Here is a 17268-nt window from a genome sequence, read left to right as displayed (position 1 = left end):
TCGGCAGTGGCGTAATTTTGAGCCAAAAATTTAGAGGGCCTGTATAGAGATCTATCGGACAAAATCTATTTTTATTAAATGGCGAGTGAGTGAAACGATGGAGCAAAAATGTTGAAATTTTCATTACAAAATTTTAATTTTGTGAATGATTTTGACATAATAAACAATCCTTTTGTTTTTCCTTTCCTTCTTTTTTTTGTGGTCGTGATATTCTTTTTGTTTTTTTCTGGGGGATCAGGCATGCACCCCTAGCCCCCATCTGTAAGCCATTGTTCAGGGGCGGATCCAGCTCCCGCCAATAGGGGGGCCCGAAATTTTTTTCACCCATATTCTCCCCGATCGGCAGCTAAAAGTTGATTTTTGTTTGTTTCTTTGAATGGGTTGTCCCGGTGGCGTAATGAGCCAAAATTTGGAGGGGGCTTGATATGGCGTATCGCATCAAATTATTAAGAAGTGCTCGCAAAAATTTTGAAATTTTTATTACAAAAATCAAAGTTTGTGATAGATTTTGACATAACATTTGCAAAATAATAGGCCTATATTTCACCCTTATTCCTCTCCTTTTCTCTTTTATTTTCTTGGTCGTGAATTTTTTTTTTTGGGGGGGGGGGCAAAACGCCGTTGTCCTAACAGTTATTTCTTAGTTTTTATTCTTATAAAACAACATAAAAAGTGTAATAATCTCATTAGCCCTATTTAAAAAGTGCGAGCGCGAAGCGCGAGCTGAAAATGTTTGGAATTTCATGTATTTTGTCCTGAAAATTGAATATTCTGGGCAATGTTTGTGAACCTGAACAAGATGCGTATGTAACTAGATAATAACTGCGACCGCGAAGTGCGAGCAGAAAATTTTAATATGGGTTCTGGCATGATCGTAAAGGGACCTGTTAAGGACGTTTTGCAGTCAGCCATGAAGACGATACATATTTCAACTATTGAATAATGCCAGCGCGAAGCGCCAGCTGAATTTTTTTTGACATTCCGACCTAAAAAATTGACATTCTAAGCACTCTTTGTAATCATTAACGGTATAGATATAAAACCAAACAATATTTATTGATGCGAGCGCGTAGCGCGAGCAGAAAAAAATGAGATTTCAGACCTAAGAAATGGGACACTCTATTCATGTTTTGTAAATCATGAAAAAGGATGGGTAATTTGGTATTTTTCTACATGAATATTGCGAGCGCTAAGCGCGAGCAGAAAATTTTTGATATTCTGATCTGAAACTTTGATAATTTTAGAGTAATTTAGTTTTAGATAATTATAATTTTAATCTAAAGCACTGTGTATATATATATAGGGGAATTGTGAAAAGGATGTGCATAGCACTTTGATGCGAGTGCGAAGCGCGAGCTGATATTATTATTATCATTTTGACCTAGGACCTGGACATTCAAGGCCTAAGGACATTTTGTTATCATATGAAATGATGAATATCTTCCTATTCCTCTTCCTAAGCGCGATATGAAACTTGTCGATATTCCTTTCTGAAAAAGGGACAATTTAGTTATTAGGAATTCATGAAAGTTTTATTATCATATTTATTAATGTAATGAGCCTAATGAGTGAGTGAAATCTGTTGACATTTAGGCTTGAAAACTGAATACTTCAAGCACTTTTGTAATCATGAATAGGATTTATGAGTTGATATATTTTCAACAATAATGCTAGCGCAAATCGCGAGACGAAATTTTTGATAAACTCATAAAAGGGGGATTTTAAGTACTCTGTTACAGAATCGATATATAAAGAATCTTATGGAATAAACAAAGACAATATGTAAGCCTACTTGGCAAATCAAATAATGCGAGTGCACAATGCAAAAATCTGCAAATGATATTGGCCCCCCCCCCCTGGATCCGCCTATGATTATTACTAGGGTATATTAAATTTTGGGCCAAAGGGGAGGCACACGTCCACGAAGTGGCATTGTACCAAATAACATTAAAATTGCTAAAGTAATCCCAATATTTAAAAAAGGAGACACATCTGAAACGAAAAACTACAGACCAATATCACTGTTACCATCCTTATCCAAAGTTTTGGAAAGGATCGTATTTATTAGAGTAACAGACTTCTTAAACAAACATAATATTTTTTGCGAATCACAGTTTGGCTTTCGAGCAAATCACAATACAACTCAAGCGGTATTGAAATGCATCGATACATTATCACATGCCGTTGATCAACATTTACATACAATTGCAATATTCCTGGACTTTTCCAAGGCTTTCGATATAATTAACCATGATATCCTATTAGTAAAGTTGTCACACTATGGTGTTAGAGGGAAAGCCTTGGAATGGTTCAGGAATTATTTATCGAATAGAAAACAATTTGTTCAAATAGATAATCACAGTTCTGCATTGCGACAAATAAATTGTGGAGTTCCGCAGGGTAGCATACTGGGTCCCTTGTTATTTATAATATACATAAATGACTTTTATAAATCTTCAGATGTTCTATCTTTCATTTTATTTGCAGACGATTCGACATTATTTTATTCTCATGCGAACCAAAATACACTATTATCTACTATAAATCGTGAACTGAGACATGTAGTTGAATGGGTTAAAGCTAACAAATTATCCCTTAACATCCTGAAAACAAACTTTATGTTATTTAGTAATACTTTGCAAAATCTACCTGGATACATCCTTTTGGATGACACACCTCTAAATAGGGTCTCTTCAACCAAATTTTTAGGTCTCATGATTGACGATAAATTGAAATGGAACATTCATATTCAAAATATATCCAAAACTATATCCAGGAATATTGGTGTAATGAATAAAATAAGACACTTTTTTCCAAAATCAACACTTTTTACACTATATTCCTCCCTAATACTTCCCTATCTGAATTATGGAATAATGACATGGGGTAACGCCAACAAATATCTTACAGACAAAATTATCATCTTACAAAATAATATTATAAGAATTATACATAATGCTCCTCCCCGTTCTCATACTACCAATTTATTTTACAAGTCGAATATTTTAAAACTTCCAGATCTATTTCCTTTTCAAACAGGGCAATTCATGTACAAATTGAATTCAAACTCCCTCCCAAACATATTAATTAACATGTTTACAAAAAATAACGCCATTCACAATTACCCAACAAGACAATCCCTCCGTTTTCACCTTCCCCGTACCCGCACTCAACTTGCACAAAAAACAATTTCCTATTACGGTCCTAAATACTGGAATACACTCAGTCACGACATCATTAACTCCGTTAGTCTGAACTGCTTTAAAATCAAGCTAAAAAAGCACATTCTCGAATCTTATAGAGTAAGTCCAAATTAAGCGCTCAGGACCCAACATCTCTCTTTCTTACTTTCTTTCTCTTCTTTCCTCTTTGTCCTTCCCTTTCATCTGCCATCACCCTTATTTTTTCCCTTTCTTTCTCTTTCATCCACACAGGTACACCAGTCTTTCTTCTCGGTTACATTTTTTTCACATTCATCCATCATTTCCGTACTCCATCCATCACAATAGCATTTTTAGGATTTTTTTCTCGTTCTTGCATTTATACTTATACCTACAAACCTGTCTTTTAACTTTATTCTTTGAGGAATCCACACTCAACAAGCCCTGCTTTTTAGTGGATCCCTCCATTTCCTCAACATTTATTTAAATAGTAAAGATAAATAAAAGAAATTATATGCAAAATTCTTTATCATGAATAGTCTACAGTTATTATTATGATTACCTACTTCATTGTAAATATCATTATTAATATGGTTATATTGTTTCGTGTCTATTGTAAATATTTATTTATCTATGTCATATTGTCATACTGTATATACTTGCATATTCATTTATATATTTGTAATGATTTCTTTTGCTGTTAAATTGACTTGAGTTGAAATGAAAATAAACCAAACTGAAACTGAAACTGAAAGTGGATCCATTGACCAGAGAGGGGCCCTTTTTCAAAAATTCAATAAAGAAATGCCCCCAAGTAAGGGTTCTAAATAAATAGGAGCAAAGCTCATTTGCATGCAACCCCCAGGCTCCAGCTTGCCCCGGATGTATAAGTGAATGGGAGAAGCCCCGATAGGTCCAAATGAGGAAGGTTAGTCGGCCTATGTGAGAATTGGAAAAGAATGCGAAGTTTGTGATGAGGAGATCGAGGGAACAAATGTTAAAAGAAATATCTGAACACCTGTAAAAAAAAATTGTTTTGTTTTGTAATAGTATTTATTAAAATCATTCAGTTCAAAAATCATACAAGTAACAGTATATCAACGAAACACTGTTCACAAAGTAAAATGATTATTCATATAATACAAAAAAATTGTACAAAAAATACGGAATATAACATTCAAATCATCTAGAACAAAGTGAATACTTAGTCTGAAGACATAATGGTTAGTCGCGTGCATTTGAGTGTCCGAAAGTCCACACACACAGCTTCAACACAGGGAACAGTGGTTTTCATGGACGTGATATTGCAGAAATTCGGGTATATCTTTATAATTATTAATAATCTCACACCAGATTGATAATAGTGTGAAAAGTTTATTCAATTCCATCAATTTGATGTAAATATAATTACATTTAATTCACCAATAACGTCTCGCTGTTCATTTGAAAGTGTCCATGTTCACAACTCTTGCTATGGCAAACGGTCTAAAATCAACCATATTTTCGAGACCCTGGCACCTTTGTTTTCCCAATGGAATATCCCTGAGGGTCAAAGAGGTCGAGATTGATTGTCATCTCAATGCTAAATAGATTACCTACAGTTTGATGTATAATACTTTATGACTGGTATAATGGTTACATCTCATTTTTTCCCCAAACTTTGAGATCGAGCAGGCAGAACATGGCATATTTCTGTGTACAACGTCACGTGATTAACATATGATAGTTTCCGTTCCAAGACCCTTTTCATTTGAAACAATTAATACAGTCCAAATAAACTTAATTAAAACATTTAATGTTGAAAGTAAAAATGTTCTTCTACTATAAAACTTTGCCTACAGATATTTATAACATAGCTACAGTTTTATGAAGCAAATATCGAGTCCCGAATTGATTTTGATTTGCAATCGGGTCTGCGTAGGTATACTATATACTAGCAGGTAAGCTTCGTCTGCTACGTAAACCAAATGAGCGATAATGACCGAAACTAACCATTATGGAAAAAAAATACACATATGACAAAAATTAATTTATAGCGACGTAATTGAACTGAATGAGTATTAAAAAAATGGATCCCCATGCACGATGGGCCCGATATTCAGGGGAGATGGAGGACCGTCCCCTATAAACAACATTATCTTTGTGATCAATGACGATGATGATGATGATGAATGATAATGACGATGAATATGATGATGCTGCTGATGATGTTAATGATGATGTGATGATGATGACGATGATAGTGGTGGTGATCAGTGGCGTACCTAGGATTTTTCACAGGGGGGGGGGGGGGCAAAACCGTCCGCCCAAAAATTTGACAAGCAAAAAAAAAAAAAGGTCTTCAATCACAAATTAAGGATTTCGTACCAGAAAAAAATTTGAGAAGCCAACAAAAAAAAAAAAAAAGGTCTTCAATCACAAATGAAGGATTTCGTACCAGAAAAAAATTTGACAAGCAAAAAAAAAAAAAAAAAAAAAGCTTCAAGCTCGTCAGGGGGGCAAAAAAGGTCTTTCAAGCTCGTCAGGGGGGGGGGGGCAGGGATACGTCCTTTGCATGGGTTGTGGCTCGTCGGGGGGGGGTGCAGACTGCCCCCTCTGCCCCCCCCCGTAGGTACGCTAGTGGTGGTGGTGGTGATGATGGAGATGATGAAGATGATGATGATGAAGATGAATGATAATGACGCTGAATATGATGATGATGCTGATGATGATGATGAAGATGCTGCATGGTAACAATATTACAAATGATGAAAAAATAAATTTTATCCAATAATGATCCATTAATTAAAGTATAATCACAATAATCGATAGATGTCATTGGCGCTCAGGTAATTGGATTGGGGGAAGAGCACTTAAAACAAAAACAAACCTCGAAAGGTATTTTCCTTTTCTTGGAATACCGGTATATTTTGACCTTTAAAAGGTCATTATGCTAATTAGGTACACACAACGTCTCTTTTTCCCGATCTCGCGTCCTTTGTGTTTACTGTCCCGCTATAATTTTGTTTTTATCCGGAAATCTGCTTTTCTCCAGTCGCCAACATGCCTCGTGGAAAGAAGAGACTGCCAGGAGAAGAAGGAGATAGTAAGCCGAGGAAAATTAAGAAACCCAAGCTGAAGCAAGTTCGTCCAGCAGCTGAAAATCAACAACCGAGAGAGACAATCGTGAGTAGCAAATTTTCAATGCACGCCGTGTACTACATCAATAGGCACATATGGGGACAAGTACCGCTACATGCCCATGGTTTGCACCACGGCGGCATGGTGCTCACATGCGCTGCGCTGCTCGCCCTCGCGCCGCACCGAGCATGCCGAGACGCTCCGGTAACCCTCGGACAGTGCCAGTGGTTACTGCATGCTGCATGCCGCTTTGAATGAAACCGCTTTACTTTACCCAATGTTTCTTTCACAAGCTAGCCACTTTGTTATGAGATCTTGGCCATAGAATTTTTTAATTGTAATTCAGAGTAGTTGCAGTCAAATAATTGCCGTACCCATGGCCATGCCGGGGGGGGGGGGGGGGGGGGGGAGGGGGCAGTCAATAATGATAATAATAATGATGCAACATTTGTCAATTATAATCGCTTATTACAAATGTTGGCATACTCGTGATATAGGCCCCGCTCGAGAAAAAAATTGTAATCGATCATACCTCAATATCTAGGTTGCTAACTTCAGCTCACTAATATATACTCGTGATATAGGCCCCGCTGCTGTGTTGAATGGCTTTGAATGTCCGTTTGCGGGGCCTGTTTCACGAGTATAGTACTATAACCGTTATATAGGCCCCGCACTACGGCACTTCAGACACTCCAACACAGTAGCGGGGCCTATATCACGAGTATATATTAAGCTTGCATCCTAAGATAGTCGCGAAACTGGCCCCGTCCAATGCGCTTTTCACAGCATTCGCACGTGTGTGGGGCTCGTATGACGACTATAATATAGTATACTCGTTATCGAGGCCCCTTACACTATTATATAATGGAAAATAACGTGGTCGTGGGGCTTGTTTCCCCGGCCGGTGAGAATTATCATGGGTGGCGCTGTAGGGGGCCGGGGGAGGGGGGGGGGAGCCTCCAATTTATTTTCCAAATAAACAAGGAAAGAATATCATGGGCGGCACTGTAAGGGGCGGGGGGGGGGGGCTCCAATTTATTTTCCAAATATGCAAGGAAAGAATATCATGGGCGGCGCTGTAAGGGGCGGGGGGGGCTCCAATTAATTTTCCAAATAAACAAGGAAAGGATATCATGGGCGGCGCTGTAAGGGGCGGGGGGGGCTCCAATTTATTTTCCAAATAAACAATTATTTATGTGTTATTACAGTTATTAACTTATTGATTTATTTATCAATCTATATGTATTGATTAATTAATGTATTCATTAATCATTTATTGTTTTCAGTTTTTTTTTCTTATGTGATATAGAGAGTCAGAGGTATCATTTGTTTTAATTATTTTTATGTGCGGAAGTTCATTTATTTCAATCTATTTTAATAGATTAATATGTATGATAAATAAATGTATTTATATTGATAAATGAATATATTTATATTTATTCATTAATCATTTAATTTATTTGTTTTCAGTTTTTTTTTCTTTTGTGATGTAGAGAGTCAGAGTATCATTCGTTTTTAATTATTTTCATGTGTGAAATTTCGTTTATTTATTTATCAATCTATTATTTGAATTGATTAATATGTATGATAAATAAATGTATTTATATTGATAAATAAATGTATTTATATTTATTCATTAATCATTTAATTTATTTGTTTTCAGTTTTTTTTTCTTTTGTGATGTAGAGAGTCAGAGTATCATTCGTTTTTAATTATTTTCATGTGTGAAATTTCGTTTATTTATTTATCAATCTATTATTTGAATTGATTAATATGTATGATAAATAAATGTATTTATATTTATTCATTAATCATTTAATTTATTTGTTTTCAGTTTTTTTCTTTTGTGATATAGAGAGTCAGATCGAGTTATCATTCGTTTTTAATTCTTTTTATGTGTGGAAGTTCATTATTATTATAATATTATTATTATAAAATAAATTGGAGCCCCCCTGCATTTCATTTTAATTATATTTTTTGCGGGGAGGGAGGTGCATAAAGGTTATCAACCTCAATTTTAGGGGGGACCGTCCCCCCACCGCAAATTTAGGGGGGACCTGCCCCCCCCCCCCCCCCCCCCCCGCTTCCGCCGCCTATGGGGAGGTGTCATCAATAATCAAATTACATAGTTCTTGTAAATGATTTTTCCCCAATATTTCACTTGACGTAATGCTGCGATTGAATCCATTTATTCATTCATGTATCATATATCTATTTATAATCACCTGGATGTAAGTATAGTCAATATTTTTTTGAAATCAGCTTTCTTCTCTTATTCAATATTGAATCACTCATCTGGCTTCCTGTGTATATTTGGTTTTTTTTTCCATTCCTTTCATAAATGCCTCCTCCGCCTCCCCACTTTTCATCCATTTAAGTCCTTTTGGTCAATTTCATTATTGCTTGAGGGATATCTACACTTAATTAAATTAATCTATATTTTACTGAGACTTATCCCCCCCCCCCCCGGCAATTGGGGATAGGCCTATCATTATGTATATTATTCATTTTGCGTATAAAAGTAGGCCCTTCTTTCAAAGTACTTTTTTTTAACCTTAATAACCTTTTGTTTTTTAAAAAGCTATACCGTTCATTGATATGCCAGTATTTCTACAGCTAACCTATTTTCTCTTCCTGCATTCATTTTAAAACCTAAATGGATGGTCCGGGTTGAAAGTATTTATAGCTTAATAAATAGAGTAGAATTCACTGAGCATAATATGCCGAAAATTTCATCAAAAAAAATATTGATTGATCGTCATTTCATTAATTCACCATCCAAATATCGCATTTTTTCTTCGCCTATATGGTATTCATTTATTTACTAATTCATACACCCTTGCCCCCCCCCCCCCGATTTCTCGTTTTTATTAAAAGATTTAATAATTTCGGAAAAAGTGTCTCAATGTGTTCTTAAAATTTATTTTTATGCACGAATTATTCTACTATTTCCCTTTCTGTGATATTTTATTTCAGGAGTTTAATGTGTCCCCCAGATCCGAGATTTCGTAGCGGGGGGGGGGGGAGCTCAAATTTGAGAAGACAGTTGGTGGTCTGTCTGGTTGAATTTGTCAGGAAAAAAATATACACACAGGTACTGACGGGTCCAGTATTTTTAAAGGGGCGGGGATACAGGCTGGTCGGACACATTGCCATTCATGAAATCCATAGTCGGCCAGTCAAAGAGGAAGAGGTAAAAGTGTTTTTTTTTTTTTTTTTTTTTGGGGGGGGGGGTTGTGCTATGGAAGTTTATGTACATTTTAATTTAATTTTTACCAACAAGATATGCCTACCATGATTATACGGCCGAACTAAACGAGATAACTGTGAACATTTTTTAAAAATTATAATCCATGTGTTAAAAGCTATATGAATGGAGCACACTACCCAGTCAGCAAAGTATCTGGGCCAATATGGGCCCCATATTGGGCCAGATACTTTGCTGACTGGGTAAGCTCTCTTTAACCCTAAACAGCAAACGTTTATTCAATATTTAATTACTAAACTGAAAATGGGAAAAGGACTTTACGGTAACGCATGAACAAGATATGAAAGAGGAGCGCGAACTGAATTTTTCACACTTGAAAATAGGATGCGAATGCGATTTAAGTTCGAGAAGAATTTTGTTGATATATATCGACACGAAAAGGGTACGTTTTTAAGCACTGCTGACATGTAGGAGTGAGAGAGAGAGAGGGGGGGGGGACATCTTGTTCAACACTTTATCTGTAAATATCATTATTTTACATTGATTTACATGTAGTTTAATTACCACTCACATAGTATCCTGTTGCTAGGCGACATCCAACAGGCGCTGTTTGTCATGCAGTTGCATCGTACATATTACTTAGTTGACAGTGAGGTCACGATTCGTGGCATGTTCTGAGATTGTTTTTTATATATAAAAACACAAATTTAGAATGAGAAATCAGATAAAGCACAAAAGTATTTCTAATTTCATTTTTCTGTTTTTTTTTATATACAAATGCCAAATGACAACACGTTTTTCTCGTTGTGATTTTGTTTTTGTGTTTTCAAAAACCAAACTAAGGGGGCTGATTTCCGTTTTCGCTTCTACATGATTGGAACAGAAAAACAAATTATCCATTAATACCTTGATTGTGTAGGTTACTGGGCAAGTGAAAGTGACATTCACAATTTATCTTAGCAAGACATTCATAACATAAATGAGTAGAGTACTATTTCATATAATAAACACTAATTAAAGTATGAGAATGGCAATATTTGATCAGAGAATATCGAACTTCTTAACCGAAATGCGTGACAATAAAAATATACATTTTCATCAAACCTTTAGGTTACGAATATTTTTTCTATGTTTCTGCTTTGATTATCATCAACTTTGCGTCAGGGTAAACTGCCCCCTTGAAGGGTAGGCCTATCGTGTCAATTGATAGACAACATCTTTTCCCAAAACAGTGCAAATATGAACGAATAAATGAATATATGAATAAACCAGGAAATGAATAAGTAAGTGAAACAATACGAAGGAGAACTTGAAATAGTAATGCGCATTAGGCCATCTCTCTTTCTCTCTCTCTCTCTCTCTTTCTCTCTTTCTAACGTTTCGCGTATTGGCTTCAATGAGGTAACAAAATATATTTTGTATAATAATATATGGTACACAGAGAGATCAAATCCATAAGCAAAAAAAGATAAATTAACGATAATGGTTGAAATGGTCTAACATCAAATAAAACAAAAAAGTTTAATACAAACAAATATATCAATTGTTTGATTTAAAGGACAAGTCCGCCCCAACAAAAAAGTTGATTTGAATAAAAAGAGGAAAATCGAACGATCATAACGCTAAAAATTTCATCAAAGTCAGATAAAATAAGAAAGTTATAACATTTTGAAGTTTAGTTTAATTTAAAATAATAGTTATATATGCACATCCAGGTCGGTATGCAAATGAGGAAACTGATGACGCCATCCACTCACTATTTCTTTAGTATTGTATTATATGAAATATATTTTCCAATTTTCTTCTCATTGTCAAGTGAAACAATTCCTCCCTGAACATATGGTTCATTCACGTTGGCCCTTATTGTAAAATCTGTGAAAAATGAAATATTGTATAATTCAAACAATAAAAAAAAAGCGAGTCCGGAACTGTATCATTTGCATGCAAATGAGTTGTGCACTTTTTTGTGAAAAATAAGCGAAACTTTAGAATATCACAACTTTCTTATTTTACATCCGATTTAGATGAAATTTCCAGCGTTATGCTAGTTTAATATTTCTCTATTTATTCAAATCAACATTTTTTCTGGGGTGAACTTGACCTTTAAATAAATGAAAAATAAATGAAATGTATGACCCTGTATCAACATAAGACCTCAGATAACAAAAAGATGAAAATATAATAAATGAATAAATAGATAATAAATAAATAAATGAACTTCCACACATAAAAATAATTAAAAACGAATGATACCTCTGACGCTCTTTATCACATAAAAAAACTGAAAACAAATAAATTAAATGATTAATAAATAAATATAAATACATTAATAAAACAATTAAAATAGATTGATAAATAATTAAATGAACTTCCACACATTAAAAGAATTAAAAACTAATGATACCTAGCTCTGACTCCCTATATCACAAAAGAAAAAAAAACTGAAAACAAATGAATTAAATGATCAATAAATAAATACAAATAGGCCTACATTAATTAATCAATTAAAATAGATTGATAAATAAATTAAATGAACTTCCACAAATAAAAAGAATTAAAAACGAATAACTCTGACTCTCTCTATAACAAAAGAAGAAGAAAAAAAAATGAATTAAATTATTAATGAATAAATATAAATACATTAATTAATCAATTTAAATATATAGATTGATAAATAAATAAATGAAATTTTACACATAAAAATAATTAAAAATGAATGATACCTCTGACTCTCTACATCACAAAAGAAAAAAAAATGAAAACAGATAAATCAAATGATTAATGAATAAGTATCCACAAATAAATTTCTGAAGAAGTAAATCATTATCTCTCCTTAATTGTTCATTTGGAAAATAAGGAGCCCCCCCCCCCCGCCCCTTACAGCGCCACCCATGACATTCTTTCCTTGTTTATTTGGAAAATAAATTGGAGCCTCCCCCGGCCCCCTACAGCCCCGCCCATGATAATTCTCACCGGCTGGGGAAACAAGCCCCACGACCACGTTATTTTCCATTATATAACAGTGCAAGGGGCCTCGATAACGAGTATACTAATAGCCGTCATCCGAGCCCCACACACGTGCGAACGCTGGGAAAAGCGCATTGGACGGGGCCAGTTTCGCGACTAAACACGTGCGAACGCTGGGAAAAGCGCATTGGACGGGGCCAGTTTCGCGACTATCTTAGGATGCAAGCTTAATATATACTCGTGATATAGGCCCCGCTACTGTGTTGGAGTGCCTGAAGTGCCGTAGTGCGGGGTCTATATAACGGTTATAGTACTATACTCGTGAAACAGGCCCCGCAAACGGACATTCAAAGCCATTCAACACAGCAGCGGGGCCTATATCACGAGTATATATAGTGAGCTGAAGTTAGCAACCTAGATATTGAGGTAGTATAATCGATTACAAGTTTTTCTCGAGCGGGGCCTATATCACGATTTTGCCCAAATGTTTCTAAGCGCTGCATTATATAGCAATGTGCGAAAGGGTCACAAGTGCCACTCACACAACATGCGAGGTTAGTAATAGTATACTAACCTCGCACAACGCATGTGATTTCATAGTGCATTTTGACGTTTTCATTCATCACACGAATGTGAGGGACTAAAACACGGCAAACCTTTCAATATTTTTCCACTATGTTAATCTTGATCGTATGATTTAAGTTCATTGTAAAAAGGAATTGGAAATTATTTATAAAAGTGTTTTTATCGCTTACCTCCAAATCTCAAGCACGATACTTCGTTCGATCCGTCCTTGGTCATCTTTCATACTGCGGTGGAAATTACGCAAACAACAATCGAAATGCGAATTTTTCCTATCGAACAGTCTAGATTCAAGTCGCCAGCGCATAATAGGAAATTGTACCAAAAATCAACAAGTTGCATGTCACGTATAATCGCTGATGGCGCTACATCATAAAATAACGCTGAACAGCGAAAAAAATGCGGAGCGCCTAGAACGCAACCAGCAGTACAGCTGATCTGACGTAAACAAGCAAGTTTATTAAATAATATCGCGCGCCCTCTCTGTGCGTATAGAGAGAACCAGCGAATCGGCGCCATGCCTGCTTCGACATCAAGAAAAATCATCGATATAAAGTACCAGAAAGACAGAGAGGAATTGAAATTGGCTTCATATCGTTTTGTAAGTTTCATATCAAAAGCTTATCTGATCTTAAATCCATATATATTGCTAATTTAAAAGATATAGCCCGAAAGCCATTGCAAGTGCCGTGCAAGTGTTTATCCTGTGGACGGCGGCGGTAATGTACCCATGGGTGCACAAGTGCATGCTTAGAATATTTCAGTATGCTTAGCAATGCATGCCTGTAAGTCCTTAGTATAGCTAGGAACCGCTTGCGATTATGAAAGACGAATATGAATTACAAATTTACATTATTAAATTCAAAGAACTGCGCTGCATTATAAGATATCATTCTTCATATTAACTGCATGTCTTATAAAAATCCCACTCAATGACTGTGTTATAGTTGCGAACATAGAGCTCTGTTATTTTGAGTTTTTCAGGTGCGATGGGCCGCAGAAAATCAATAAGTTTTTAAGTCAAGTCAAATATATTGCTGTACACATGCGTGACGTGACCAAGAAATATCCAAACACCCCCTAACAAGTTTTTCTCTGTGTGCAAAATAACCCCCTAAACAAGTTTTTCGCGGGCTTTATTTACACATTTTGGCCCGTAAACAAGATGTCGCCAAAATATGACCTCGGGGGGGGGGGGGGGGGGAAGCTTGGGAAATAAAACATTTGGCTAGTCTTAAAAAAAGGCTTTGGGGAAAAAAACATACCCTAAATACGTTTGACCCCGCGATTGACCATTGACCAGTCTTTCAAAACCACCCTTTTTCTTGAAAATCTGTGTTTTTGATACCCATAACGAGTCCACACGCGGACCGCATCCAAAACTGAAAGAACACCCCTTTAAACGCGTTTTTTGGGTCACGCGTGTGTACAGCAATATATTTGACTGCCCCCGCCCCCTTCCGGGTGCCGCCATGCGTGAACAAATTAACAGTAACACCTCTGGCCCAAATGAATTTTTCTCTGTGTGCAAAATAACCCTTAAACAAGTTTTTCGCGGGCTTCATTTACACATTTTTGCCCCTAAACAAATTGTCGCCAGAATATGACCCCTAAACGTTAAACAAGTTTAGTTTTATATTAACTGTTTTTATACAGAATATAGAGTCTACATGTAATTCACTGTAGCTGCAACTACATGTACTTCGAAAACATGTGAAACTGGGAATGGGATTAAATGATTATCAGGGAATTTAAACTATATCAGGGAAAAATCAGGGAATTCTGTTTTCTTGAAAAGCTGGGAACCCTGTCTTATTCTACTTAAGTTCTGTCTCCCATTCTGCGTCTCCTTATTTCCTATTTCCCCCTTTTTCTTCTGTTCCTTCTCCCTTTTTAACTTTTCTTCATTCTTTTTCTCATTCCTAGATTTTTTTTTCTTATAACTTATTTCTCTTCTTGAATTTTTTTTGTCTTCATATAAATGTTCCCCCTTTTCTCTACAGACTCTCTTTCCCCCTTATATTTCTCCTCCTTTCTGTTCTTTATTTATCCATCTCCTTGTTCTTCTCCTTTTTCTACTCTTCCTCAAGACTACTTCTCCTTTTCTTGCTTCCCTTATCATTCTCTTTTTCCCCCTCCTCTTGCTCCACTTCTCTTCCTCCGCCTCCTCCCTCTTTCTACTCCTCCCTCTCCTCCTGCTCTTTACATCAAAATTGCCTCAGTTGATTCAAACTATAAAATCCCTCTTGATCCAAGTGTCAAGAAAAAAAAATAAGTATAAGTTGTCAACATCAAAAATTTCTATAGACTTGCACTTTTTCCCTGTTTGTGCATATAAATTAATACCCTTTTTACACAGGATTTTCTTAACCCCGGACTATCGCTAACCCCGTACTATCCTTAACCCCGTACTATTTTTTTTCCTTTTCACACATGCCAAATTGTTATCGCTAACCCCGGATAAGGAATGCTTGCTTTTCACACACGAAACTCGCTAACCCCGGACTAGTGGTTTTTGTCGATCATTCGTAGTACAAGTACTTCACTCGTACCTTTTTACACACGCTAAAATGTCCTTAACCCCGTACTACAGGTGGGGCTAAATTGCCATTTAGCCCCACCTATAGTACGGGGTTAAGCTTAGCCTACTTTCGTTTTACACTAGCGATCTTAACCCCGTACTATCGCTCTTAGCACCGCAATTGCTGGGATAACCCTGCTTTTTTGCAGGGCCAAATAATCCCGTACTAAAGGTGGGGTTAGCCCACTTTGCAAAAATGCTGTGTAAAAAGAAAGTGGGCTAAGCTTAACCCCGTACTATAGGTGGGGCTAAATGGCAATTTAGCCCCACCTATAGTACGGGGTTAAGGAAATTTTAGCGTGTGTAAAAAGGGTATAACATTGTTTTTCCAATTTGACAATTTAACAATTCAACAAATTATATAGTATAATTTATCATGTCATGAAAGAATAGTTGATGATAGTGAGTGCCAAAATATATGCATCATTATGCAGCCCTCAATTTTAGGCTGACCTCACCTGGGGAACTTTTCACGAAATAAATGATGACTTTCATTGACAAATTTACTCTTAGCCAATCAGATGCATAGATTATAGTAGCTTGTAACAATATTCAAGTGAAAAGTCTATATATATATATGTTTCATGAAAAGCTCCCCTGATCTTAACATCTGGCCAAACCTGAGCAATCAATAAAATGCAAGTGTTCATGCACAGTTTGCACACATTCAGAGTTTGTTGAAATTCGCATACTGTCACCAAATTTGAAATCTGTAAAGAGTATTGCATTTAAATTTTTATGTGTGTTCCGTGCATTATAATGATTGTACAGTGTACATCTTAAAAGTAATTCATGATTTAAACTCTTGTATGATTTTTGTTGAATATATTGTTGTGGATTTTTTAAATTAATTTTATTGATAAAATATTTGTACACATGTTATGTTTAAATAATTACTAATGTAAACAAAGATCCTACATGTACTAGGTTCTATGTTGTAAATGATTTAAATATGAAATGTATTTAACTATACTATCTGTAATAATATACAAATTCTTACTTTACAGTATTTCTCAATTTATGAATTATTTAAAAAAAAAGGTCTATTGAATAAAAAAAAATTTACTCAAAATGCAACCCCAGAGCTTTCAGTTTGAAATAAAGAAAAATTGAATAGATTCAAATTCTATACTCTTTTTTTAAAACTCATATCCTTTGATAGCAAGATTAAAATCTTTCTTAGTACCATTTAATACAATGCAACACATTTTCCCCACAAAGTGATTTTGTTTTTATATGTGTTACAAATAAATGTGCATTATATTATAATCATATTATATAAATCTTATTTCATAATTGTCATTGATGTTTGATTTGATTGTTGAAGTTGGTGATTTCATGTATCCTGTTAGTGTAGGCCTATAATATTGTAATTCAATAAAATTCATATTAATACTATTTCTCTTGAATATCTCATGCAAAACTTGATTCAATTTGTGAAGCACATATAGGCCTAATTATTATTTATTTGAAATAAATGTTTTCCAATCAAAAAAAAATTATAAAGCTTACAGCAATTTGCAAATTTCCCTTATTTAATTTGATAATAAAACATGTAGATGTCACATTATTAGTAAAACAAATTGTAGTAATTGTAATTACCAGGGGCCTGTTGCAGAAAGAGTTGCAATCAAACGCAACTCTAAAAA

General features: G+C 35.3%; 1 protein-coding gene across 1 annotated transcript in view; it reads left to right on the top strand.

The window, feature by feature from the left end:
* The first annotated feature begins 6103 nt into the window (after window positions 1-6103).
* LOC129275777 (protein RCC2 homolog) overlaps window positions 6104-17268 on the top strand; it is a 30310-nt gene continuing 19145 nt past the window's right edge. Inside the window, exon 1 of the mRNA XM_064109803.1 lies at window positions 6104-6326. Within this exon, the coding sequence (XP_063965873.1) occupies window positions 6204-6326 (123 nt within the window). The 5' untranslated portion in view covers window positions 6104-6203. The remainder of the gene's footprint in view (window positions 6327-17268) is intronic.

Source organism: Lytechinus pictus, chromosome 14 (assembly GCF_037042905.1).
Source record: "Lytechinus pictus isolate F3 Inbred chromosome 14, Lp3.0, whole genome shotgun sequence".
NCBI lineage: Eukaryota > Metazoa > Echinodermata > Echinoidea > Temnopleuroida > Toxopneustidae > Lytechinus > Lytechinus pictus.
This window is presented reverse-complemented; position numbering and strand designations above follow the sequence as displayed.